This window comes from Cavia porcellus, unplaced genomic scaffold (assembly GCF_034190915.1).
Source record: "Cavia porcellus strain 051 isolate PalLab524CR breed Dunkin Hartley unplaced genomic scaffold, mCavPor4.1 scaffold_32, whole genome shotgun sequence".
In the NCBI taxonomy this organism is placed as follows: Eukaryota; Metazoa; Chordata; class Mammalia; order Rodentia; family Caviidae; genus Cavia; species Cavia porcellus.
In genome coordinates, this window is record NW_026947515.1 from 36,099,364 (window position 1) to 36,124,715 (window position 25,352).

Below are 25,352 nucleotides of genomic sequence, written 5' to 3' on the forward strand. Positions count from 1 at the left end.
CCTGAGGTCTTAGCCTCCTGTGTGCTTAGCTTACAAACATACACCATTGTGCCCAGTTGCTCATGCTTAAATTAGCTGTCTGTGGTTTTGTTATTACCCTGCAAATGTTCTTTTTATATCCTACTTACTAGGAACATAAGGTGTGCAATTTGCAAACCTTTTTCCCCCATTAGCTTGTCTTCTCACTTTATTGACATCTTTTAAAGTGCTAAAACTAGCTGGGTGTGGTGGTGCACTCCTGTAAGTCCAGGCTGAAGCAGGAGGATCATTTGCAAGGCAGGAAGATTGTTTGCAAGTTTGAGGCCAGCCTGGGCTACAAAGTGAGCTCAAGGCCAGCCTGAACTGCATAGCGAGACCCTGTCTCAAAAAGACAAAAAAAGAAAAAAAAAAAAGAAAGAAAAGAAAAAAGTGCTAAAGCTTTATTTTATTATTTTTAATTTTCACATTTTTGTTAAGAATATGAGTGTGTGACACTATGTAGGCTAAAAAGATTATTCTTTTCCTACTGACTGGTTTTGACATCTTTGTTAAAAATCACTTGGCTGTCAGCTGGGTGCCTGGTGCATACCTGTAATCCCAGCACTTGGAAGGCTGGGGCAGGAGGCCAGCCTGGGATACATAGCCAGACTCTGTCTCAAACTTCCCCCCCAAAAACAGACAAAAAGCAAACAAATCAATTGGCTGTTTTTCTAGGCATCCTTGAGTGCATGATATCATCTTTAAACACTACGTGACAATCTCTGATGCATCGCTGTGATGCCCAGGGAGGACAGGGCAACCTGGAAATCCAACTACTTCTTTAAGGTTATCCAACCTTTTGATGATTATCTAAAATGCTCCGTTGCAGGAGCAGACAGCGTGGGCATCGAGCGGGTGCAGCAGAGCCTCCGTCCCTCTGAGGGGAGGCCGTGATGCTGATGGGCAAGAGCACGCCACCACCCAAGGCTATGAAGGAGTTTCTGGGGAAATTGTCACCTCATATCCAGGGAATGTTTGCTTTGTGTTCACCAAAGAGGACCTCACTGAGGTCAGGGTTATGCTACTGGCCCAAAAGAGGCCAGTACACCACATAAAGTCACCTGTGCCACTCCGAACGCTGGTTTGAGGTCTGAGAGGACCTCTTTCCTAGCTCAGATCATCACCCCTAAAATATGCAGGGCACTGCTGAAACCCTGAGCAATGAGCAGCTGATTAAGACTGGCAACAAAGTGGGCCCCAGCAAGGCTACTCTTGCGTATGTTCAATATCGCCCTGTTCTTCTTTGGGCCATGCTTCAAAAGGTCTTCTGCAGTGGCACATCTATGACTCCAAAGTGCTTGACATACAGGAAAAACTTCGCTCATTTTCTGCATGGAGCCTGCAGTGTTGCCAGGTCCACCTGTGAACTGGTGACCCCAGTGTTGCATGTGTGCACAGTCTATCGTCAGTGGATGGGAGCAGGTGCTGGTTTTGTGGATGAAGGCTGATTATACCTTCTCATTTACTGAGAAGGTCAAGGCCTTCTTGGCTGATCCATCTCCATGTGTGGCTGCTGCCCCAGCCAACACTGCAGCTGAGGAAGGGTGGGGGAGTCAGATGAGGACATGAGATTCGGTCTCTTTGGTTGATCACCGAGAAGCAAACTACTCAGCCTGCCTGATTTGTAAAACAAAGAACACAAGCATAATTCTCTTTAAAAATATTCAGTAGCTCGGTGGTATAGCACCTGCCTAGCAAGGGCACGGTCCCGAGTTCCATTCCTGGTACCAAAATAAATAATGCTCATGGGCCACCCAGCAGGTGCCTGCCCGTGACGTATACCTGTAATCCCAGATACTCAGGAGGCTGAGGCAGAAGGATCACAGTTCAAGGCAAGACCAATTAATTTAGCAAGACCTTGTCTTTTTTCCCCCCAAATCCATTTTATTCATAGATAAAGAGAAAGCAAAGAAAAAAACTACAACAAAATTTTAAAGTACATCAATCAGGGTGTAAAATTGTGCATTGTCATCCCCAAGTCATTCACCCAGAACACAAGACATCTGCCTTCAATTGTCCAGCACAGAGCTTTCTCTTTAGCAAACTCAGAGAAATCAGTAGTGTAACAATCTTCACTATTTTTATATACATATTCGTAATATGCATGTTTTTTCTTTCAGCTTCTCACACTAATGAAACGATGTGATTTTTACACGTATATGTCTTTTTTACTTCACTAAGGAGTATGTTTTCAAAGTGCATCCATTTAACTATAAGTGTCCAGTTTATCATTTTTATGGCCGAGTAGTACTCCATGGTATAAAAATACCATGTCTTGGGCCAGAGATTTAGCTCAGCGGCATAAGTGCCTGTCTGGCAAGTGTGAGGTTGTGAGTTCGATCCCTGGTACCAAAAAAATAAAATAAAATAAAATAAAATAAAATAAAATAAAAAATAAAAAAAGGAAAAAAAGGGACTGGGGATTTAGCTCAGTGGCATAAGAACCTGCCTTGCAAGCAGGCGGTTGTGAGTTCAATCCCCGGTACTGATTTAAAAAAAAAATACGTTTTTTTTATCCATTCCTCAGTCAATGGGCATTTAGGTTGTTTCCAAGATCTGGCTATTATAAACTGTGCTGCTATAAACATGTGTGCACATATATCACTTTGATATGATGTTTTTAATTATTTTGGGAAGATATCCAGAAGGGGAATAACTGGGTTGAATGGGACCTCCAGCCCTAGTTTTTTGAGGAGTCTCCACACTGATTTCCACCGTGGTTGTACCAGTCTGCACTCCCACCAACAGTGGAGAGGGCTTCCTGTTTCCCCACAACCCCTCCAGCATTTGTCATTGGTTGATTTCTTGATAATAGCCATTCTTTCCGGGGTGAGGTGAAATCTCAGTGTTTTTTAAATTTGCATCTCTTGAATGACCAATGCTGTTGAACATTTTCTCACGTATTTATTTTGTTTGTATGTCTTGAGCTGAGAAGTGTGTGTTCATCTCAGATGCCCATTTTTGGAGAGGTCTTTAAATCTGGGAGGACTGATTGTTTGAGTTCTTTGTTCTGTGTAGTAATCCTTTGCTTGAGGACCGCTGGCAAGCATTTTCATCCACAAGCTGTGGGCTGTCTCTTCACACTGATGCTGGTTTCTCTTGCTATGCAAAAGCTTCTCAGCAGGGTGAGACCCCATTTATTGACTCTTTGTGATAGTTACTGTGCAATCGGGATTTTGTTCATAAAGTCTTTGCCTGCACCAATGTCTTCAACAATTTTACCCACTCTATCTTTCAGCAGATTTAATGTTTTTGTTTTAAGATGAAGGCCTTTGACCCATTTTGATGTTAGCTTAGTACATGGTGAAAGATTTGGGCCCAATTTTAATTTTCGGCATGTGCAGAGCACCATTTATTACAGAGGCTGTCTTTCTTCCAGTGAATGTTGGGCACCTTTGTCAACGATAAGGTGGCTTAGTGTGTCTGCAGCTTTTTCCATCTTCTAATCTGATCTTCGAGTCTGTTTTTTTTTTTTTTTTATCAGTACCACAGCTTTATTTATTTATTTATTTATCGGTACCGGGGATCGAACTCACGACCTCACGCTTGCCAGGCATGTGCTTGTGCTGCTGAGCTAAATTTCCAGCCCCACACTGTTTTTATCACAATAACTTTATAGTATAGTTTCAAGTCAGGGATTGTCTTGTCTTTGTTGCCTAGGATTGCCTTTGCTATTCCAAGTCTCTTCAGGTTCCAGATGAATTTTAGGATTGTCTTCTCTAATTCTGTGAATATGCTATTGGAATTCTGTTTGGGATTGCATTGAATCTGTATCACAGTTTTGGAAGTGTGGCCATTTTCACTATGTTGGTTCTTCTTACCCACGAGCACAGACTATCTCTCCATTTTCTGATATCCTCATCAATCTCCCTTTTCAGAGTACGTAGTTTTCAATGTAGAAGTCATTCTCATCCTTCTTTAGATTGATTTCTAGGTATTTCATTTATTTGGATGCTATTGTAAAAGGTATTGTTTCCCTGATTTCTGTCTCAGTGAGTTTGTTATTTGTGTACAGGAAGGCTATTGATTTTTAAGTGTTCACTTTGTATACATTACTGAATTTGATTATTAAATCTAGAAGTCTTTTGGTGGAGTTTTTGAGGTCTTCTAAGTAAAATATCATGTCATCTGCAAATAATGACATTTTAACTTTTTCTTCCTTATCTTTATTCTTTTTATTTCTCCTGTCTAATTGCTCCAACTAAAGTTTCCAGGACTATGTTGAATAAGAATGGAGACAGTGGACATCCTTGTGTTGTTCCTGATTTTAGGGAGAAAGCTTTCATTTTTTTGTTCATTGAGTATAATGTTGGCTGCTGGTTTGTCATAGATGGCTTTATCAGATCAAGATAAAGACCATCTATTCCAATTTTCTGGAGAGTTTTTTTTTTTAATCATGAATTAGTGCTGGACTTTGTCAAAAGCTTTTTCTGCATCTATTGAGGTGATCCAGTGATTTTTGTCCTTGGCTCTGTTAATATGGTGTATTGCATTTATGGATTTACATATGTTGAACCATCCCTGCATCCTTGGGATGAATCCCACTTGGTCATGGTGTACAGTCTTCTCGATGATTTGCTGCAGTCTGTTTGCCAGTATGTTATTGAGGACTTTTGTATCAATGTTCATCAGGGAGATTGACCTGTAATTAGCTTCCTTAGTTGGTTCTCTTTCTTCTCTGGTTTTGGTATCAGGGTAATGAGTCCTTCCAGGAATGAATTGGGGAGTATTGCTTCCCTTTCAATTTCATTAAAGATTTGAGAAGTAGTGGTGTTAGGTATTCTCTAAATTTCTTGTAAAATTCAGCAGTGAATCCAAGCACGATGTTGTCTTTAAAAAGGGGATGGGAGTAACAAACGGGATGTACTTAGTGCAAGGCCTGAGTTTGTTCCCCAGACTACAGAAAAAAATATGAAAAATGATTGTGTGGATATCTGGATCTCATTTCTATATGAATTTTAGGATTAACTTATTTATTTCTGAAAAAAAAAGCTGTTGGCATTTTGGTAGGGATTGAGTTTACTTTGGATTAATTTGGGAAACTGTTTGTTTTGTTTTGCAATTTTGGTGATCAAATCCATGTCCTCACACATACTGGGTAAACATTCTACCACTTGCTGGAAGTGATGACACACACCTGAAATCCCAGGATTTGGGAGGCTGAGGCAGGAAGATCACTGTGAGATCCAGGCCAGTTTGGGCTGCATAGTGAGTTCATTGTCAGCCGGGGCTACATAGTAAGAGAGACCTTGTCTCAAAAAACAAAACAAATCAAAATATAATAAAACAGAACCAAACCATAGAAACCAATAGGTCATTAAGGCTGGGCTCGACTTGGAACCCTGCCTCAGGCTCCCGGAGTACTGTGATCACAAGCAAACTCTGTTATTCTCAGCTAGATTCATTCTTGATTTTCATAATTTATACCTTCTGTTTTTCTCTGCCAACCCAGCTGAAGATTTCTCCACTGTGCCTGTGTAGTGCTGGGGACTGAACCAAGGGCTCCGTATGTGCTTAGCCTGTGAGCTACAGCCCTCCCCCAGGGTTTGTCTATTTTGATGGTCTTCTTAAAGAATCAATTTGGGGGGCTGGTGCATAACTCAGTGGCAGAACACCTTCTGGGCATGCAGGAGGCTCTGGGTTTGAGCCTCAGTACTGAAAAAAATAAAAATTATAGTTTCATATTTGTCTGTTCTTTCTATTCTTCGGTTGTTTATCTCTGCTCTATATTACTTCATTTCTTCTGTATCTGTTTATTTGTTTATTTATTTGGGGAGTACCAGGAATCAAACTCAGGACCTCATATTTGCCAGGCAAGTGCTGCATCACTGAGATAAATCCTTGGCCTCTATTTACTTATTGAGACAAGGTCCTGCTATGTAGTTCAGGCTGGCCTTGGACTCACGGTAATCCTCCTGCATCAGCCTCCTGAGTGCTGAGATTACAAGGATGCGCCACCACACCTACCTCCATTTTTAAAAATTTTGGTCTTTTAGACCCAGGGTTTCACTATGCAGTTTAGGCTGGCTAGAAACTCACTTGGTAGCCCATGCTGGCTTCAAACTCACAGCAGTCCTCCTGCCTCAGCCTCCCGAGTGCTGGGATTACAGGCACACGCCAGTACATCCAGCCTTCCTTCTGATTTTTTTAGGATTAATTTGTTCTTATTTTCCTAGTTTAATGAAGGATGCCATTTATCTATTGGAGAAAAGTATTTTGGACTGAGGGAATAGCAAGTACAAAAGTCCTGAGACAGAATAAGGCCTGACATGTTTAGTGTATACTGAGGTCATTTTGGCTATTGCAGGTAAACACTTTACAAAGTATTTTCTCACTGGAAAGATCATCCTGAAAATTTCCTGTTAAACCTTCAACAATTTTAGTGCTGGTTCAATGGGAAGCCGTTGGAAAATTTCAACAAGGGAAGTGACAGATGATTTGCATCTTTGTTTTGTTTTTTGAGGAAGGGTCTCATTTGCAGCTCAGGCTGGCTTCGAATTTGCAGTGATCCTCCTGCCTCAGCCTCTCAAATGCTGGGATTATGGGCATTCACCACAATGCGTAGTTTACGATCTATGTTTTGTTTTGTATGGGTTCCGGGTTCGAACTCACGACCGCACGCTTGCAAGGCAGGCACTTAAGCCACTGGGCTAAATCCCCAGCCCTGCGATCTATATTTTAAAGGGTATCTTTTTTCACATTACTGGCAATACATTAGGGGAAGGAAAAGGATATACAGGGAGACATTAACAGGGCATTGCAGCTAGCAATGGGTGTGCATGCCTGTAATCCCACCACTCGACAGACTGAGGCCAGTTTAGGCTATACAGCAAGACTCGGTTTCCAATAAGTACATATATAAATATTGCAACAATCCACGGGATACATAAGGGCAGTAGCAGAGAAAGTGGGAAATGGTCAGGTTCGCACAGATTGGATGTTCGTGTAACGATGAAAGGGAAACACAAGAGTCCGTATAGTGTAACAACGTTTTTGTTCGAAGGACCTGCAGAGTAGAGCTATTATTTATGGAGAGAGCAGAGACTACACAGGGAGAGTATCTGGGGAGAAGGAGGAGCCAAAAGCTCGGTTTGCTGTGCCTTGTGACATCGAAGTGGAACTGCATAATAGGTAGGTGTATATATAGGATTCTGAGTCCAGAAAGAAGTGGCGAGGGGTATAATTTGAGAGCTCAAAGCGGTCACATTCTTTCACTCTATTGTGCGAGTGACCCAGGAGTCCCTTGTAGAGACGCTGAGCCCCTGCTCGGCGCGAGGCTGGGCCCAGCTCTGAGGCTTCGGTGTAGGAGGCAGAGGTGCTATTTGCAAAGCCGAGCACACTGGAGAAGGCGCACTCCTGAGGAAGAGCCCCGACAGCGCGGTCTGTAAGTCAGCGACGCTCACCGGGCAGGTCCAGGCTGGAGCCCTGGCGTTGGCGAGGAAATCCACTGGGGCTGCTGAAATAGGCCCCACGGGAAGCGTGAGTCCCCGCTACCGGGAACAGAAATGACGCATCTTCCCATATTGTGTCCCCCACCCCCACAAGAGCCTGCAGTCATCAAAGAAAACATCTGCCAAAAAACATTCTTTATTTCGCAGCTCCTGGTCTCCCGGAGACAGCGGCTGGAAGGTTGAGGCCAAACCGCCCTCGCAGGGGCGGGGCTTAGGGACGGTGACGTCACCAAGTGGGCGGTCCCTCCTTGGCCCCGCCCCGGGGCTCCTGTTGGTGCAGGTGGCGCTGCCTGGGCTGCGCGGACCCCCCCGGCCGCGGCACGCTTTCCCGGCTCCCCGCAGTCCTCAGGCCAGTTGCAGCAGGCTGTGCCGGGCCAGCAGGTCCTGGGTGCGGTTGTAGACCTGCTCCAGGACGCCGGCGGCCCGGGCCAGCGCAGCCCGCGCATCCGCTTCTCCGGCTGCTGGACACGCCAGCTCGAGCAAGCGCCCGCGGCTCGGGAGGGCGAGGAACGCGAGGCGGGCAGCCTGGCGGATGAGCCAGGGGTGGTGCGGGGCCAGGGCGGTGCGGTAGGCGTCGCCACACTGCACGCCCGCGTCGGGGCCTCCGAGCGTCCCTGTCGCCACCCGCTGGAGGCAGAGCTGGGACCAGCGCAGCGCGCGGTGCAGCAGCAGCAGCGTGCGCGAGCCGGAGGCCTGGGCGGAGCCCGCGCGCTGCTCCCACGCCGCCATGGTCGCCAGGGACGTGTAGTGCGCGGCGTCTGGGCCCTGCACGCGAGCCTCGAGGGCTGTCACCTTGATGAAGGCCTCGCTCGCGGCGAAAGCGACGATGGAGCCCAGGGGAGTTAGGAACCTGTGCATTTGGTGAGGCCTGGCGATGGTTTCGGAGGAAGAGGCGAGGACTGGCTTGGGGAAGGGAGACCGCTCACTCACCTGGTCAGTTCCCTCCATCCTGCCAGGTACCGCGACAGCTCTACATCCCCTTCGGGCTTCAGGCTGGCCCGGAAGGACCTTGTCATGCGGCCCAGCATTCCCTGAGGTCCCAGACACTGAGGCTCTTCCCACACTGGGGCCACCAGGAGTCCCGACTCGTGCGGAACCTGGGGGTAACCTGAGGTGAAGGGAGCCGGAGCAGAGCCCCTGCCTGCTGGGCTTGCTTGGCCAGCATCCCCGCTGGGCTCTGAAGAAACTGTTCTAGGGCCTAGCAGGGGTCTGTCCTGCAGCACCCATAGCTTGTGATGGGAAGGGAAGGCGAGGGAGAGGACCCACTCTTCTCCAGACCCTAGGATGGCGCCCTTCCCCCGTCCAGGGTTCTGTCTGGAGGCCCCAGGCCCAGCCTGGTTCCAGCGTACCTGCAAGGGCAGCGGTCCTTCTGGTATGCAGGACTGTACCCCAGGCTTGCAGCCTGACAGGACGCCTGGGGACAGTGAAGCAGAGTGGTCAGGCTCCAGGAGGGGGCTTGGGTTCCCAACTCGTGGACTCCTGGGCTCCTGCTTGAGCAGCGGAGGGAAGGGGCCACTCACGGAGGACCCGAGCGCTCAGATAAACCATCAGCACCAAGACAGCGAGAGCACTTGCGTGTCGGAACCAGCACCTCAGAGCCGGGGATGGCAGCGCGACCTGCATGGCTGCTGCTGGAACACCAGCCTAGAGACTGTAGGTGTCCCTTTGCCTCCACGGTGGGAAGAGGCACAAAGGGTTGATAATTAATTTCTTAAAGCTCCTTTCCCTGTGTCCTTTGCCCTAGAGGGCAGTTCCCCCAAGATGAGGGACAAAACAAAGATTTGGGGAATTTGAAGCAGTGAGAACCAGCTCCCCACTGGGCATGGAGTGGGCCGCAACCTAGCTTTGGGCTTGGGTTCCTGAGACTTGAAGATAACATTGGGTACTTTGTAACCTCAGTGAGGATTGAGGTAATATATGTAAACAAGTGAAAAGCTGACCACAATTGCCTCATAAATCTTACTAAGTTTGGGGGAGTGCTTTCCCGGACTCTAAAGAACACCCAGAGCCTTTGCACTAAAGTACACCCCCAGTTGTGTGGATTTTTTAAATTAAAAATAAAAGACAATGAAACAAAAAAAGAATAGAAGAAAATAATAAAGATCAGACAACATAATCTCTTATCCAACTATCGACATCATTTTTATATAGATTAACATTTTAATTCTCACATTTCTGTAAAAATAAAAAGACTCAGAATAGTCTAAACAACTTTGATAAAGGAATGAAATTAGAGCTCCAATCCTCCCCAATCCCACAATTTATCACAATGCTACACCAATCATGACAAAATGGCATTGATATCAAGATGGACAAACCAAAGTACCAATAAAAGTCCCAAAATAAATACCCACGTAATAGACATTTGATTTCTGGCAAAGATGCAAAAACAATTAAGATGCAAAAGCAATTAAGTGGATTGTACCCTCAATAAATGCACTGGAACAACTAGAAATCCATGTGTAAAAAATCCAAACCTTATAGCGCATCAAAAATTTAAGACATCCAAAGGTCAACTCAGAATGGGTCACAGGTGTGGCCTGAGTCGTAGCTTGGCTAACATTATTCTCTCCGGGACAAAATACATGTTTTTCCTTATCACGCTAATGAAACAATGTGATGATTATGCAGATGTTTCTGTTTTAAGATTGGGTTTGAGTCATTAAATTGCCTAGGCGAGGCTCAGATTTGTAATCTTTCCACCTTAGCCACCCAGAGTGTCCCAACTACAAACGCCCTGATGTGGATTACAGGTGTGTGCCATGCCCAACTTCAAACACTCATTTCTGAAGGCTCTATCCTATTCCCAGGGGACAAACCACAGGACACAGGACCTCTTGATCATGTACAAGATGTGACTGAAAAATATTGGGAATATTTAAATTTTAAAAATTTATTATTGTAAAGCTGGGCATGGTTGTATTTTATAATCCCAGCACTTGGGAGGCTGAGGCAGGAGGATCGTTGTGAGTTTGAGACCAGCCTGGGCTACAAAATGAGCCCCAAACTAGCCTGAACTGCATAGTGAGACCTTATCTCAAAAAGGCAAAAAGCCAGACCAAAACCAAAACAACAGAAACACTAAATGGGCTGGAAGATAGAATAATTAGAACTTTTGAAGTTATTGGTATAGGCAAAGATTTTTATGAACAAAACCCCAGTCGCAAGGAACTATCACAAAGAATCAACAACCAGTATATCATCTTTAAAAAGTCTTTTGCATAGCAAAAGAAATCAGCAACAGAGTGAAGAGACAACTCACAGAGACAGGGTCTTGCTAATTGGCCCAGCTGGTATTTGACTCCTCCAGCCTCTGCTTTTTGCTTGTCACTTTCTGAAGTAGCGCTTGGAAGTCCTCTTTTATGTCTTTACTTACACTATCATGGAGCGTTGGGTGTCCTGCATCCATTACAAATGTTTATGTTTCATGGCCATTTTGACTCCAGGGAACAGCCAGAAGCCACGCAGTGCAGATTGGCTGAATAAGGTACTTGGTGCCACACAGCAATGTTTTATAAGCGTGCCTCTCTGTGGGGTGGGCCTCACTGGCAGCATTCACTGGTCCTCCAGAACTACTTCAGACAAGGCAAGTGCTGGTGTGGTGTCTGGGAGTGTAGTCCCAGTGCTCAGAAGCCTGAGGCAGGAGGTTTGAGGTCATCCTGGGCTACATAGTAGGTTGAAGGTCAACCTAATCTACATAGTGAGCCCCGTCCCAAGAAAATAAATACATAAAAATTAAGGCAGGAAATGTCAACAATTATGGAATACATATATTGAAGTAGCAGGAGAATTTTGAGAATTAATGGTAGCTGTGTTTTCTTATAGTACATTTTAAAAAATCACTGTATATTTAGATCATACCTGTGTGTTAGGCTTCATGCTTTTACGTTCTGTGTTTTTAATTTTGTAAACTCTAGATTGGTTCCTCAACCATTAGCCATCTCAATCTTTTTACTATTTCTGAATGCCAGGCCCTGTCCTAGGCCTCCAGAATTTAAAAATGTCTTCACAGAGCTCAAGATCCGCTGGGAGAGAATTTTCCATCTGTCACCCCCACTGGAATGTGAGCTCTGATCAAGGAGGTTGCTGTGTGTTTTGTGTGCACTTACAGCACTTACAATACTCCTTGGGGCAAAACGGTTATTGCTCCTAGGTATATGTTGGGTAAATAAAGGAAGGCCTGTCAGGGACAGGCAATTCAGGTTTGGTGTCCTAAGAAATCCAGCCAGGTTTTGCTTTTTGTTGTGTAAATTAAGAGGCCACCTGCTGGTCACAGAAAGAAAATCATAGAAAGATGGAAGGATCTTGGAAGCAATGGAAGAAACAAACTCCTTTAGAGTTTTCATTTCCCTGTCTTAAACTATCCTTAGAATTATCCTCACCTCTCTGGGTATATCTGATGTTCCAGATTCTCAAAGGGGCAGGGTCTTGTTCTCTAAGAAAACCTTTCCTGCAGTTGATGGTTTTTTGCCACATGCTCCCGCTATGCTCTTTCACATTCTGGAGGTCCCTGGGTGACCCCTGGATTCCCATGAGGTCCTTTGCTCCTCAGTCCTGGTCTCCATTCCCAGGGCTGGAATGTTTCTGTGTCACTACAAAAAAAGGGTAGGTAGTCCCCATTTCCTAAATTGTTGTGAGGCATGTCTGCAAAGAAAATGTCCAGCCGGTGGTCATTTCAACCTCCTGCTTCCTGCCCTCCTTCCCCATGGCCCGGAGCCTCTGCCCCCAGAGCTGGAATCCAGCTGCCAGTTTACTGGGGCAGATTAGTATCAGATGTCACTTAATCTTGGCGGTCCTTCCTGAATGGGAGCCCTGGTGGACACAGGGCTGGTATAAAGGGCATCAGCTTCCTGGTTCGCAGACAAGGCAGGATGGAGCAGGGCACTGCAGCCACCCTGCTGCTGCTGCTGTGTGCAGGTTGCTGTAGACACTCACAGGCGGACCTCGTACCGGTCATTGAAGTAACCAACGGGGGTCCCTGGGGCGACTGGGCCTGGCCTGAGATGTGTCCTGATGGCTACCTTGCCAGCGGCTTTTCACTCAAGGTGAGTGCTGGGGCCTAGTCCCGGAGGGCGCAGAGATGCAAAGGGCCTGGACTGAGAAAGGCGGTTCTGACTGGCTCCACTGCTCCCCGACCCCAGGTGGAGCCGGTTCAAGGCATTAGTGCTGATGACACGGCTCTGAACGGGATCCGGCTGCACTGCACTCGTGGGGCTGCCCAGCACGTTGTGGAATCCAAGTCTGGAAGGTGGGGTGCAGGGGCCAAGGAGCCCCTGGGTGGCCGGTCCCAGCAGGGAGACTCCTCCAGGGAGCCTGGGGTGTGTGTGTGGGTGTGGGGGGGTTAGTTCCCCTTTGCACCTCTCTAAAGATCGGGGCCTCGACCCAACCCAGAGACAGCGCAGCACCTGGCTGGGCAAGTCCCGGGGCCTGGGTCTGCTGGGGGTGTTGGGAGCGGCCGGAGCCGAGCGTCCCCCCTTATTTTGCAGGTGGGGTGCGTGGAGTGAGCCAGTGTGGTGTCCCGACAGAGGCTTCCTAACGGCTTTCGCGCTTCGCGTGGAAGCAGCTGAGACCCCTGGGGACAACACCGCGGCGAACAACGTGCGCTTCCGCTGCTCGGACGGCTCGGAGTTGGAGGGGCCGGGGCTGAGCTGGGGGGAGTTCGGGGAGTGGAGCGACGCGTGCTCCAAAGGGGTGTGCGGCCTGCAGACCAAGATCGAGGCGCCGAGAGGACTCGGAGATGACACTGCACTAAACGACCTGCGACTGTTCTGCTGCCGCGCTTGAGGTTCTTGTCGCCCTCTGCCGGCAGGGATGCGGTCCCCCCTGCAGTCCCACTTTCCACACTAGTAAAACTTCTCAGCCTTGACTGTCTCGCTTGTTTTAGGGTCAGGGAACCGCCTGTCCCCTTTCCCTCCTTAACCAGCACCGAGCCAGCTCTGCATGCTAGTTTAGTCTCAGAGGTCCACGGCAGGTAGGTGCAAGTTATCGCCCTGCAGTTCAGAAAAATGTACTTAAGCGATTTTGTGAAGGTCAACTTGGCCTTCTGAGGACGTCATTAAGAGCTCAGGTCGTGTTTCAGAGCCATCAGTCACCTGAGATTGGGAAACTCTGCCAAGTTAGGTGACAAATGTTATAATGGTTTTAAAGCCTCATTTTCCAGAGTTTAGGGTGCTAAACTATTTTGGGGGGTACTGCATCCAGCCAGCTCCCAAAGTTTCCTGGGAATGGATGACGAGAGGATGGAGAAATAAAGATGAGGCAAAATACCGAAAGCTGAGGTCAGGTGAAAGCCTCCCTGGATGGCAGGAAAGGACCTGCTCAACCACCAGGGTGCGTTTAATTTACACCCTAGGCAGACTGTGACGTCCTTTGTCTGGGGCTTGGTGTTCTGGCAAGGGAAGCAGCTTGTTCAGTGGCTTGCCTCTCCCAAATGTGTGACCAATTTCCGGCTCCAGCCCCGCCCTCCATTTCTCCATCGTCTCCATCCCCCCAAATCCATAGTACTTTTATTGCTGTTTTTTGAGACAGTCTCACTGTATAGTCTCGGGTGACCGCAAACTTTTGATTTTCCTGTCTCAGCCTCCCGAGTGCTGGGATTACAGGCGTGAGCCACCACGCCCGGCTCTCTGTAAAGTTTTTGAAGAGCACAGAACTTGTCCGTATTTTCTGCGCACCTGAGTAGCTCCTTAACTATGTTGTGAGAATAACAGGCAGGGTAGGTGCAGTAGGATCACAGGCTTCAGTCTCTCTGATCGGCCTCGCACAGGGCACGATCTGAGACTGGGAAGGGAGCGCAAGAGAGTTTATTACAAAGAGCCAAGAAGAGGGAAGGCCCGGCAGGCCTCCAAAACAAGCAGACTCCACTCCAGGCCAGTGGATCCTCACTCAGCTGCGCCCTGCGGGAAGAGAAGGTGGGTGATGACGCAGGCAGGAGCGCGCAGGTTCCCTGCACAGCTCCAGCCCTGTGGTCCCACCTTTTTCCTGCAGTCTCCACAGAAGACACCAAGGGTCGCGTTTATCAGCTGTATCCCACAGAGTATGATCTCCAAGCCGGAAGCAGCCGTGAGCAAGGAGAACAGTGTCACGTTCCAGGCGACCACGTTAGGTGGCTCCTCACACAAATTCCACTGAGTTTTGTTGAACAAGTAACCGCCTCTGTGGAGGGGCAGGGGCACGTGAGCCAGGAGGTGGCTCCACCTACCTCATCCTCTGCACATCTGAAAGGAGTTGGGGAGTGCTAGTCTGACACCTGCGGGGCAGCTCGGCTCAACCCCATCCTCCCTGGTGACCCGGCCCACGTTAGCAGGAGATGCACAGAATGGGGACCTAAAATACAGGCCCATCTTACGAGGTTTCCTTGAAGTGGTAGCCCCACTCGCCCTTCATTAAGCACTTGGGTCCAATTCGGAGCCCGGTTCCTGACACGGAGAGACAGTAGATGGCACCAAGCAATCCGAAGGCTGAGCAGAAGACTGAACGTAGCATCTGGAATGCAGGCGCAAGATGAGATGAATGGGGCCGCCCCCTGCACCCTCCTCAGCCCACCAGATTGCGGAGCACCCCGCCAACCAGTGTAAAAATATATTTCCTGGGATTGGGGATTTAGCTCAGCGGCATAAGCGCTTGCCTGGCAAGCGCTAGGTTGTGAGTTCAATCCCCGATACACATACAAAAAAATTATATATGTATTTCCTGGGGCTGGGGATACAGGTCAGAGGTAGAGCCCCAAAAATACAATTCCTGCCTGGCAAGCACAAGGTCTGCCTGGCAAGCACGAGGTCTGCCTGGCAAGCACGAAGTCTTGAGTTCAATTCCTCGTTAAAAAAAAAAAAAAAAAAGAAAGAAAGAAAAAGAAAATACAATTCCCGTCAAGCCCCGGGTTTGAAGTTAAACTAACTTTAAGAGGTAGGGCCTCAGAGGCTCATGGGAGTTGTAGTTCCTTATGGGCAGGCTCATTCAGACCTAAAATTAAGGTGCTGTGTCTCCATGAGGGCAGTTAAAGAGATCTGGTTCTGAATCCCTTCTTAATTTTGTTATTTAGTTACTTGCTCATTTATCTTACTCTACAGCGGTTTCCACAGCATCCTGCGCCGCAGCAGCCCTTGCCCCCTGCTCGAACGGCTGCGATTCCAGGACACAGCACCTGTGGGACGAGAGTCACGGTGGCAGTGTGACTCCCCAGACCTCGAGGCCTCCCTTGGGCTCTTCATGGCTTACCTCCTCGGGGAAGCTGCCTATACTGCCCTCAGGCCTTTGCAGATAGGAAGACCTCATCTTTACCTTCCCCAGCACTACTGGGCTTATCTTAATTTGCTGTTATTTACCTTCCTTATCTCTGTGCAAACTGCAGCTTCTGGAAGGCAGGGTCCAATGCTATGTGTTTCCCACAAACTTGGCATGTAGTAAATATCCAGTTACATGGGACTCAAGAGGCTTGGGTTGGAAGCCAACCACGCCTGTCACACATTCCACTCTATGAGTTGACTGGTTTTCCCAGGTCTCAGTTTGGTTCTACATAAAACAAATCTGTAAGACCTACCTATTCACAGGGCTTTTCTCCAGATCTGAAGTGATAGTGGGTTGAGTGGTGTCGAAACTAGCTAGTAAACACGCTGTAAAATATTATCAGAGGAAGGGCAGGGCTGTCAGACGATCTTGTGAGCTTATGTGGGTGACTGGTTTATAGATGCTCTGATGCAGAGTGTGGGCGTCCTGAGAGCTGGACCTTGGATTTTTTTTTTGTTTTGTTTTTTGTTTCTCCTAGTGGCCTTTCTCACAAGCTTCATTCCTCCCAGGAATTAGCTGTTCTGTCTGCCAACAGCTTGCCTGAAAATTCAAATCTAACTGCTGCTTGATATTTTCAGTCAGACGGCTTGGTTTTAGCTCGGACTGAGCCTGCCTCAAAGTGACTCCGTAATTCTCTCCAAATTCATCTCTCTTTGACTTTCTTGTCTCTTTTTATTTTTGGCACAGGGTCTCCTACGTAGCCTATGAAAGCCTGAAATTCACTATGTAGCTCAGGTTGGCCTCAGATTTGTGGCACTCCTCCTGCCTCTGCCTCCCAAGTGCTGAGATCACAGGCATGCACCATCGTGTCCAGCTCCTTCCCCACGTTCAGTCCCTAATCATCGCTTTCCATAAGGGAGACGTACTCAGCTCCCATGCCAGGTTCTCACAGTCCCAAGCGGCTCTACACTCCCTCCCAGAGACCACCAGCGTAATAAACTTAGTCTTCAGCTGGCCTTTGCTTTGCTCACGTCCTTTAGGTCTCTTTATGGAGTAACCCATCAAGACTGAACCCCAGCAAGGCATTTAGGGTCCTTCTCTACCTCCAGTCTCTGTATTTTTTGCATCAAGCCAGATTCTTTGCTCGTCTCTCATCCTTGGATCTCCACAACGGTCTTGATCAAGCAAAAATGAGTCTTTTTTGAAAAAAAAAATTTAAGATAGCATCTATTAGTTCACATTGGCCTTGAACTCACCATGTAGCCCAGGCTGGCCTTGAATTTGGAGTAATCCTCCTGCTTTGGCCTTCCAAGTGCTGGGATTACATGTGTACGCTGCCATGCCTGGTCTGCTAGGACACATTTTCATTTTGCTCTCCAGGGAAAAGGCTAAGGGCGTCAGCTCTATTGTGTCACCTATAGCAACCTCTGAGAAACACCCCACATTGAACTCTTTCTGCTGGACATACCTTCTATTCTTCGGACGGTGATGTCCTCCTGCTGATGGCCACTGCTCCTGCCAGGCTGCTTACTGAGAGGCCCGTGCTCTGCATCTGTATCCGGGCCGTGCTGCAGTGTCCCGGGATGCCTCAGCCGCCCCTCCTCAGCACCCTCACCTGGTGTCTGGGCTTCTTCGGGGCTGTGCCTGCCCCAGACTGTGTGTCCTGCTGCTGCTGCCTTCACTATCATTACCACCACTGATACCACCACTGGCACTGCTGGTGTCACCTGTTCCTTGCGGTCTGGCTTGGCCTTTAGTTCCTCAGCAGTTTGATCCAAGTGAGCATGAAGGTTGGACTCGATCTGTGTCAGTTCTGCTGTTTTTGTTTGAGTGCGTGTGTTTGTGTGCGTGTTTTTGTTTCTGTTTCTGAGACAGGGTCTCTATGTGTCGTTCAGGCAGTCCTTGAACTCTGGGAGGTCCTCCTACCTCGGCCTTCGAGTGCTGGGATTGTAGGCCCACGCCATCCTGCCCTGGTCTGCGTCAGTTCTGCCTGACGACCTGCAGCTCCTTGGTCTTTAATGATCAGTGACCACGGCTGCGGAGCAGGCAAACAGCTTGACAGGGACCGTCGTTTTGACACAGTGAGCCAAGGGCACTGTGACCCACGGTGGTCTCATGGGAACTGTCCTGGGCACTGGCACCACGACCAGCGACGTCGATAGGACGTGGCAGGTGCTGCTGTCTTCAGCTCATGGGCTCTGTTGGGCCTGGGCTCGGTAGCCAAACTGATGTCCGAGGTCTGAGCGGCCAGCACCCGCCCGCTCTCGCTCACATGGCCTGGGACACAGCCCTCGGTGCAGCGCTGATCAAAGGCACAGCTTTGTGCACGCACGGCTGGCCACGGCCCATGTTTAGAAGAGACGGCTACACCGCTGATTTCTTCACCACCTGTGTTGAGGTTCCCACTAAAGACTGGAAAATGGGTGATCTGGGGCCATTCTTGGTTACGTTCCTCGTCTGGGTCTCAAGCCCTTGGTGGCTGCAGGGCCGAGGCTAAGCTCAGCCACTATTTCCTCTGTTGTTTACACAGGCAGCCTTTGGGTCCGTAGGGCTGGAGGAAGCAGAGTGGGAGGGAGGCAGAAGGGAAGGAGCCAGAGGGGGGACCTGCTGCAGGTTGGGGAGGCTGAGCGCTCGCTCGCCCTGGTCACCCTGCAACCGCCCCTCAGCTTCTCTTAGCTTTTCACGCTCAGCCCCACTGACTCGGATTTTTTTTTTTTTTTTAATTTTAAATTTTAAGGCAAAGTCTGTGTTGGCCCAGTTCGCTTCTCCTGCTTCAATCTTCCAAATAGCTGGCCAATTTACCAATTTTCTTTTTAAACATGTTTTATTTTATTTTTCAGTGGGGGTTGTAGTTCAGTGTTACAGTGCTTGTCTACCTTGTGCGAGGGCTTGGGTTTCTTTTTCAGAGGCTCAAAAATACATTTATAGCCTGGCGTGGTGGCTCACGCCTGTAATCCCAGCACTCGGGAGGCTGAGGCAGGAGTACGCTGCAAGTTCAAGATGAGCCTGAACTACAAAGTGAGCTCAAGGCCGGCCTGAACTGCATAGTGAGACAGTGTCTCAAAAAGACAAGAAAATATATTTATAACATTTTATGCTGGGCACAGGGTGCAGGTGTGTAACCCTAACACTCATGAGGCTGAGACAGGAAGATCATCATGAGTTTGAGGCCAGCCTGGCACATATTCCAAGACCTTGTCTCAAAAAACAAGCCGGGCATTGTGGTGCACATCCTAATCCCAGCACTTGGGAGGCTGAGGCAGGATCTCTATGAGTTTGCAGCCAGCCTAGGCTACAAAGTAAGTTCAAAGCCATCCTGAACTGCATAGTGAAACCCTGTCTCAAAAAGACAAGAACAAAAACTGGAAAATGAAAAACCAAAAAGCCAATGAACAAACAAAACAAGAAGATGAAAGAAATGCACATGTATGTTCACCTAAAGATACCTAAGGACATGGGACTGGACGTACAGTTCAGTGGCTAAGGGCCTACCTGGCAAGCTTGAGGTTGTGAGTTTGATTCCTAGTACCAAACAAAAACAAACTAGGAATGTTCACAATAGCAATAAACCGAACTATCCAAATGTCTATCAACCTCAGAATTTAAATACACTGGGGCTTTTTTTGTTTGTTTGTGTTGCCTTGTTGAGACAGGGTTTCACTGTGCAGTTCAGGCTGGCCTTGAGCTCACTGTGTAGCCCGGGTTGGCCTTGAAGGCCGAGATCCTCCTCTTCTGTGTCCCAAATGCTGGGATTATGGGGGTGCACCACCATGTCCAGCTAAACTGAGTATATTCTCACAATGAAGTCTACGAGAAAGTTTTAAAACTACAGCTACACACAATATGTAAACGAAATCCTAGAAAAAGAAAAGCTTCTACACTGTCAGAAAAGGTTTGTCATTGCCCGCTTCGGATGCTCTTTGCAACTTTCTAGGGCAACACTGCCTGGCGTCTGTCCACCTCAGACCTCATCATGTTGAACCTCGGTGCACCGGCTGCCTGTTGGACCCTTGGATCAGTGTGGCACCTGTTTGTGACCTTCCTGCCTTCCTTTGTCATTTTGTGTGTGACCTTAGAAGCCCTGTGATGGAGCCTTGCTTGGAAATGCTGTGACAAGTGGTCCTGGCCAAAGGTGTAGCTCAGTGGTGGTGCACATGCTTAGTAAGCACCAAGACCTGGGTTCAGTCCTCAGAACACGCACATGCCCACGCACACATGTGCACACACACATATGCACACATGCACACACATACACACATATGCACACACACACACACACACACACACACACACGGACAGATTGACCCCGCCTTTCTCTAGAAACTCTGTTTCATAATTGTACCTACTCAATCTGAAGTTGTCTTGCTTACCTGTCTCCTTAATTTTTTTTTGCTGGTACCAGGGATCAAACTCACAACCTTGCGCTTGCCAGGCAGGCGCTTGTGTCACTGAGCTAAATCCCTGCCCCTTAACTCACTAAAATGATCTCCTTACTTCATCTTGTGACTGTTAAGCAGGTGCCCGTGGGTGCAGGCGCTGGTGTAGGCCCCGGCACCCAGCAGCCTGTGTACTGGGCGGTCCTTGCTGCCGTGAGGCTTCCTGTCTTTCTCCTGGGTACCTTTTCTTCCTCAATGGGAATGCAGCTTTAGAGAGAGCAGGGGGCGGGGACTTTGTCCGTGCCCCTGTGGTGTAGTGTGGCACCCCCTGAGAGTGATGGTGGGCAAACTCGGGGAGCGAGGAAGCTGTGGGTGAGGGTGCTGGGCTCGCAGGGTGGAGACCTCACCCGAAGCAGACCAGTCAGACGGGTGGAGGAGGAGGGGTAGTTCAGGCTGGAGAGGAGGCACAAGGCGACACTGGGTGAACCGTAAATGTAAACCGGGAGAAGATGACATTTCTGAGACAGTGGGAGGCGGGTCAGAGAGGAAGAGACTGTGCAGGAGGTGAGGAGCAGGGTCAGACGGGAAGAGGGTTGTTGGTTAATGGAGAGCTGTCCTCATTTAACTACAGAAGTGTCACCAGCAAAAGGGACAAAGGTGAAATTTCCACAAGATTTTATCAGCCAGTTGTCATGGGAACTCAGGAACTGAGCTGGATAGATTTTTTTGTACTGGGAATTGAACTCACAGCCTTCACATAGGCTGCGTTCCCATCCGGCCTTTCAATTTTGAGACAGTCCCAGTAGGTCACAAAGTTGCCCAAAGCTGGGCTGGAACTCGTGATCTTCCTGCCTCAGCCTCCTAGGGTGCTTGGATTACAGGCAAGGACCACAGCCCAGCTAGATCTTCATCTTTACCCCATGAAGATGCTGCACTAGACTGACCACCCGGAAGTTCTGACTGAGGAGGGGATTGGAACACGGGGCTTAGGAAGCCTGGGCGGAGCGACTCCTCTTCCCCCATCTCTCCTGCAGAAGCATGGAGGGCTCCTTCTCTGCCATGCTGACAGGCTCTGAGTTTCTTATCCTTAGCACTCAGCAGAGTGGATGTCCATAAGTGTGGGCTAGGGTGACTGGACGTGGGGAAGGGAGAGGGAGCCCTGAGCTGACAGGCAGGGTGGCTGATCTATGGTGTCCCCCCACTCCAAGCATTTTCAATGCCCCCAGGCCTATTATTACCCTGTGCTCGCAGCCTCCCACATAACCAGCTGTTCCTTGTGCTGCTGCCCAGGTCGGGAGGTGCGGCCAGCATCTGTTTACGTGGAGGCTGAAGGGGAGGTAGGACACGCTCCCAGAGCAGGGACCCTCCTTAGAGCTGCTTCCCCTTCCCTTCCCCTCAAACCTTCAGCTCAGAGCACCGAGGTTCCCCCAGTGTAGGAGCACATGGGGCAGGCTCTAGACCCAGCAAGCCCTTCCCCGCTCCTCCTGGACCCCATCCTTTCCCCGTGTCCCTCCCCCGCCATCCTGTCCTGCACCCGCAGAGTGGCACCCAGATCCCTGGCCCGTGCTCCAGCTTTCTCACCATCAGTCCACCTCCGACGAAGCCAGCCATGAGCCAGACTTGTAAGCTGAGGTGGTTTTGGGTCCAGGTGGTCTTCCCATTAGGCACCAGCAGGAGGGCATTGGCCACGATGCAGCCCAGGGAGAGGAGGATGAGCCAGAGCCCCACACAGCGGGCACACTTTCCGGTGCACATGGCGAGAGTCAGACGGGCAGCAGCGAGTGAAAGTGAGCTGCAGGTTCCTGGGTCCAGGAAAACAGTCTGGAGCGGTGCAAAGGTCACGGCAGAGGTGTTGCAGACAGAGGCGGGCAGGATCTGAGGCCCGCTGCCGCTGGGGTAGAGGGACCACAGGTCCACCGGCCGTGAGTGAGGGGAAGTCGTGGCCACGGAGGATGTGGGGAGTTTCTCGTGTGAAGGAAGCTGCTTGGGGTCAGTCTGCTTCCTCTCTGCACGCTCCTGTCCTCAGCCCCTCTGAGTTCCTCACCTGCGTGAAGACTGAGCCAAAACTTCAGGGCTCAGCTGCCTGCTCTGTGCACAGGGCAGTGAGGTGCCAGGCGGGCTGGCTGGAAGGGTCCAGCAGGCCCCCGTGTCAGGTGTTTTATTTTCTCATGTTTTGGAGACTCTGACTTAGGTTTTTTTTTTTTTGTCTTTTTTGAGACAGGGTCTCGCTATGCAGTTCAGGCTGACCTTGAGCTCACTTTGTAGCCCAGGCTGGTCTTGAATTCGAAACGATCCTCCTGCCTCAGTCTCCCGAGTGCTGGGATTACAGGCATGAGCCACCGTGCCCGACTTCTGGCTTAATTTTTGAAACCCTCTGACTCAGTCCAAGCTGGCCTTGAACTCAGGGCTCTCCCCGTCTCAGCTTCTGAGTGCCCGGACTGTAGGAATGGATCACTGTGCTCAGTTTATGACGAGTATTTTGTGAACTAGGAAGCACAAAGCAGATTCATGGTCTCAAGATTCCTTTCTGCCCCGCAGCCAGAGGGTAACAGGCTTTGGTTGAGTTTTTTCCCTTTCATTGAATAGATGTTTAATCCAGTCCTTCTCCCGCTGAAGAGCAGCCCATCCTCCGGCCTTAGGTTCTGACATGGTGATGGCTGTACCAGCCAAGCCAGGCCCGTGGTAATCTTTCTGTTTGTTTTTGTACTCTGAGGTTGCAGAAGGGTTGGCTTTTTTTTTTTTTTTGTACTGGGAATCGAACTCACGACCTAATGCTTGCCAGGCAGGCTGCTGAGCCCAGACAGAAATTCTGTTTTTATGGGGCCACTGAAGTTGCTGGTGGCCCATTGTGCCTGTGGGAACAAGAAGTGAATAGAGGGAAGAACAAGAGATGAACAGACGAAGTCTTATCAGCCCAATTGGAACCTGAAGATCCAACCGGTCCTGAAGCCTAATCAGTCCTTGGAACATTTTGGTTGTGTGAACTGGTTTGAGGCTTGTTTCTATTAAGTGGAAGTTGTGTTTCCTGGTTTTTGTTTGTTTTGTTTTGTTTTGAGACAAGGTCTTGCTGTATAACCCAGCCTGACCTTGAACTCACTACATAGCCTACTCTGGCCCAAACGCACAACTCTCCTGCCTCAGTCTCCCCAGTGTTGGGATTTACAGGTGTGCATCGCGGTGCCCCCAAGAGTCAGTTGTGACTCAGCAATTGTTCAGCAAGCCCTTGCGTTGCGTAGGAGACTTAGAGATTCACAGCTGCAGGGCTGAGACCCAGATTGGTGTTGGGAGCAAAAGGAATGTAAAAACTCCTGCCTGGCCAGTCTGTGCTGTGCCCTGGGAGACAGAAAGGCGCAGGAGTGCCTGTCCAGGGCACAGGACCAGGAGGAGGAGGACGTCACACGGAAGCCGGTCCCCTGCCAGGGCCTCGGTGCAGCATCTCCCAAGGCCCGCTCAGTCATGTACCGTAAGCAGGTATCAGGACACGGAAAACGGAGAAACTGTACGAAACCAAAGCCAGAATCTGGGAGCAGTCCTGCTATTTATAAGACAGAAGAACTGGATGGAGAAAAATCGAATTCACCTGCTAAGAGGAAACCTGAAAAAAAAAAAAAGGAAAATACCCTGAACTTTCCCCAGTTGTTTGCCTCTGACTCAGACAGTTACCCTGGTGACTGATACTTGGCTTTGTTTCTGTTGGTTTCTTTAATGCTTTGTAAATATTCCCATATTGCTTCTGATATTTTCTGTCCTTTTTGCTTAAAGTATTTACATTCTCTCTGTTTTGGGGGATACGTTTTAAACCTGAACAGTATTAACTTTAAGGATCAGGCACACGTCTACTGTGGGACTCTTCTGTATCAGGTAACTGAACGTTTATTTATTTATTTATTTTGGTGTAGAGGATACTTTTTTGGGGGGTACTGGAGATCGAACTCAGGCCACTGAGCTAAATCCCCAGCATAGAGGATACTTTAAAGGTTGTGAATGATGTCCCTTGGTTTGTCACTCTGCCACCCTCAGAAGCTGGTTTCTTATCATCCCTGCAGCCTCCTTGGAGGGGTTCTGTGTAGCCGTTCAGCTGACAGTACGATCCTGGGTCAGAATGGAACTGTTACACAGCAATAGCTGCCTAATACAGACCCCATTATCCAAACCCCAGCTGAGTGGCGAGGAAGAAGCAGCTGAGTCAAAGACAGACGTGTATCCACGACCTACAGTGGCTGGAGGTTGGCATTCTGCCCAGCAGAGGTGCTGGAACTGCAGGGTGACTGGTGACCAGCTGGGCCGGCGTTAGTGGGTGATCCGTCTGTGAGACAACTTGGGAGAGTCATCAGAGGTAAGGTAGTCTAAAACTGAAAGATACATGAAGAAGGAAGTGGCCCAAAGCCACAAGGCTCCTGAAATAATACACGAGCAGAAGCTTCAGCAACAGAACCACACAGAAACCTGCTATTAGGAAACAGAGCAGACCAAGGACTGGAAAGCCAACGTGGGGAGTCGGGTCAGGGAGGGAGGGCGGGTGAGCGTGGGGCTGCTGGGTCGCCTGAACTGATGTGGGACAGTACAGCAAGGACCGGACCAGAGGCGGGGCCTTCCCACGCAGACCTGAAGGGATGGGGCTGCCTTCGGCCCCGCGGGGAGAGCGCTGGCTAACAGTGGGCCTCACGTTTGTCCAGCAAGTTGCTCAGTGGCATCTGAGCTGGCCGTGGGGGTGCACACTGTGCTCTTGGTGCTCTGGGAGGCTGAGGCAGGCTTGCGAGGTTGATTTCCATGGAGGCAAAGCAATATTCTGCCTCAAAATAATAAAAATAATTAAGTAAAAGAGCTGGGGATGTAGCTGACTTTGGGCTCAATTCCAGAAGGAAAGAAAGAATCAATTTGAGGCCAGCTTAGAAAATTTAGTGAGACCAGGATAGCAGTCTTGAGGGTGTACTGCGTAGTGAATTAAACCATAATAATCAATCCCCAATACTACAAACCCCAAAAGAAAAACATTATAAGGATTCTGAAAAAATTCTTTAAAACAAACAAAAGGGTACTTTTATTTTAGTCACCTGTTTTTTTTCCTTTTGCTACTGGGGATTGAATTTAGGACCTTGCGTTTGCCAGGCAGGCACTTGTGTCGCTGAGCTAAATCCCTGGCCTCCACCCCTTTTTTTTAAAGCAAGGCTTTGCATTTATTAAAGGTAGGAAAAGAATCGGGCTCTGCAGTAAACATGCAGAGACAGAGAAAACATGGAAGAGAGAACACAGGGTCCTCGGAAAGGGCCCAGGAAGAAAA

The 25,352-nt window shown here is 49.0% G+C and overlaps 3 protein-coding genes across 5 annotated transcripts; 1 reads left to right on the forward strand and 2 right to left on the reverse strand.

Moving 5' to 3' along the window:
• Positions 1 to 7,589: 7,589 nt before the first annotated feature.
• On the reverse strand, positions 7,590 to 9,676 carry Gltpd2 (glycolipid transfer protein domain containing 2). 2 transcript variants are annotated; one of them, XM_013148775.3, is made up of 4 exons: positions 8,990 to 9,676; positions 8,819 to 8,883; positions 8,400 to 8,566; positions 7,590 to 8,319 (listed from the first exon to the last, which is right to left on the reverse strand). In XM_013148775.3, the coding sequence occupies exons 1-4, from the start codon at positions 9,090 to 9,092 to the stop codon at positions 7,815 to 7,817; spliced, it is 840 nt and encodes a 279-aa protein (XP_013004229.2). In that variant the 5' UTR covers positions 9,093 to 9,676; the 3' UTR covers positions 7,590 to 7,814. The 2 variants fall into 2 exon arrangements, with proteins under 2 accessions (XP_013004229.2, XP_013004227.2); XM_013148773.3 differs by having other exon boundaries at positions 8,400 to 8,883.
• Positions 9,677 to 9,732: 56 nt separating this feature from the next.
• Positions 9,733 to 13,335, forward strand: Vmo1 (vitelline membrane outer layer 1 homolog). Its single transcript, XM_003466190.5, has 3 exons — positions 9,733 to 12,514; positions 12,611 to 12,717; positions 12,956 to 13,335. The coding sequence occupies exons 1-3, from the start codon at positions 12,341 to 12,343 to the stop codon at positions 13,251 to 13,253; spliced, it is 579 nt and encodes a 192-aa protein (XP_003466238.1). The 5' UTR covers positions 9,733 to 12,340; the 3' UTR covers positions 13,254 to 13,335.
• A 413-nt stretch (positions 13,336 to 13,748) lies between these two features.
• On the reverse strand, positions 13,749 to 22,016 carry Tm4sf5 (transmembrane 4 L six family member 5). 2 transcript variants are annotated; one of them, XM_003466189.3, is made up of 5 exons: positions 21,653 to 22,012; positions 15,532 to 15,612; positions 14,818 to 14,954; positions 14,444 to 14,624; positions 13,749 to 14,365 (listed from the first exon to the last, which is right to left on the reverse strand). In XM_003466189.3, exons 1-5 carry the CDS (start codon positions 21,824 to 21,826, stop codon positions 14,351 to 14,353), a joined length of 588 nt encoding a protein of 195 aa, XP_003466237.3. In that variant the 5' UTR covers positions 21,827 to 22,012; the 3' UTR covers positions 13,749 to 14,350. The 2 variants fall into 2 exon arrangements, with proteins under 2 accessions (XP_003466237.3, XP_023419328.2); XM_023563560.2 differs by lacking the exon at positions 15,532 to 15,612 and having other exon boundaries at positions 21,653 to 22,016.
• Positions 22,017 to 25,352: the final 3,336 nt, after the last annotated feature.

Excerpts from the sequence above, each read along its gene's own strand:
- Gltpd2 (XM_013148773.3), bottom strand. The coding sequence starts at position 9,092 with ATGCAGGTCGCGCTGCCATCCCCGGCTCTGAGGTGCTGGTTCCGACAC. Across the intron at positions 8,884-8,989 it reads TCTGAGCGCTCGGGTCCTCC|GCGTCCTGTCAGGCTGCAAG; the intron begins GTGAGTGGCCCC and ends CACTGTCCCCAG. Across the intron at positions 8,320-8,399 it reads GGATGGAGGGAACTGACCAG|GTTCCTAACTCCCCTGGGCT; the intron begins GTGAGTGAGCGG and ends CCAAATGCACAG.
- Vmo1 (XM_003466190.5), top strand. The coding sequence starts at position 12,341 with ATGGAGCAGGGCACTGCAGCCACCCTGCTGCTGCTGCTGTGTGCAGGT. Across the intron at positions 12,515-12,610 it reads CCAGCGGCTTTTCACTCAAG|GTGGAGCCGGTTCAAGGCAT; the intron begins GTGAGTGCTGGG and ends CCCCGACCCCAG. Across the intron at positions 12,718-12,955 it reads GTGGAATCCAAGTCTGGAAG|GTGGGGTGCGTGGAGTGAGC; the intron begins GTGGGGTGCAGG and ends CTTATTTTGCAG.
- Tm4sf5 (XM_003466189.3), bottom strand. The coding sequence starts at position 21,826 with ATGTGCACCGGAAAGTGTGCCCGCTGTGTGGGGCTCTGGCTCATCCTC. Across the intron at positions 14,955-15,531 it reads GCTGTGGAAACCGCTGTAGA|ATGCTACGTTCAGTCTTCTG; the intron begins GTAAGATAAATG and ends CCTGCATTCCAG. Across the intron at positions 14,625-14,817 it reads TACCACTTCAAGGAAACCTC|AGGCGGTTACTTGTTCAACA; the intron begins GTAAGATGGGCC and ends GCCCCTCCACAG.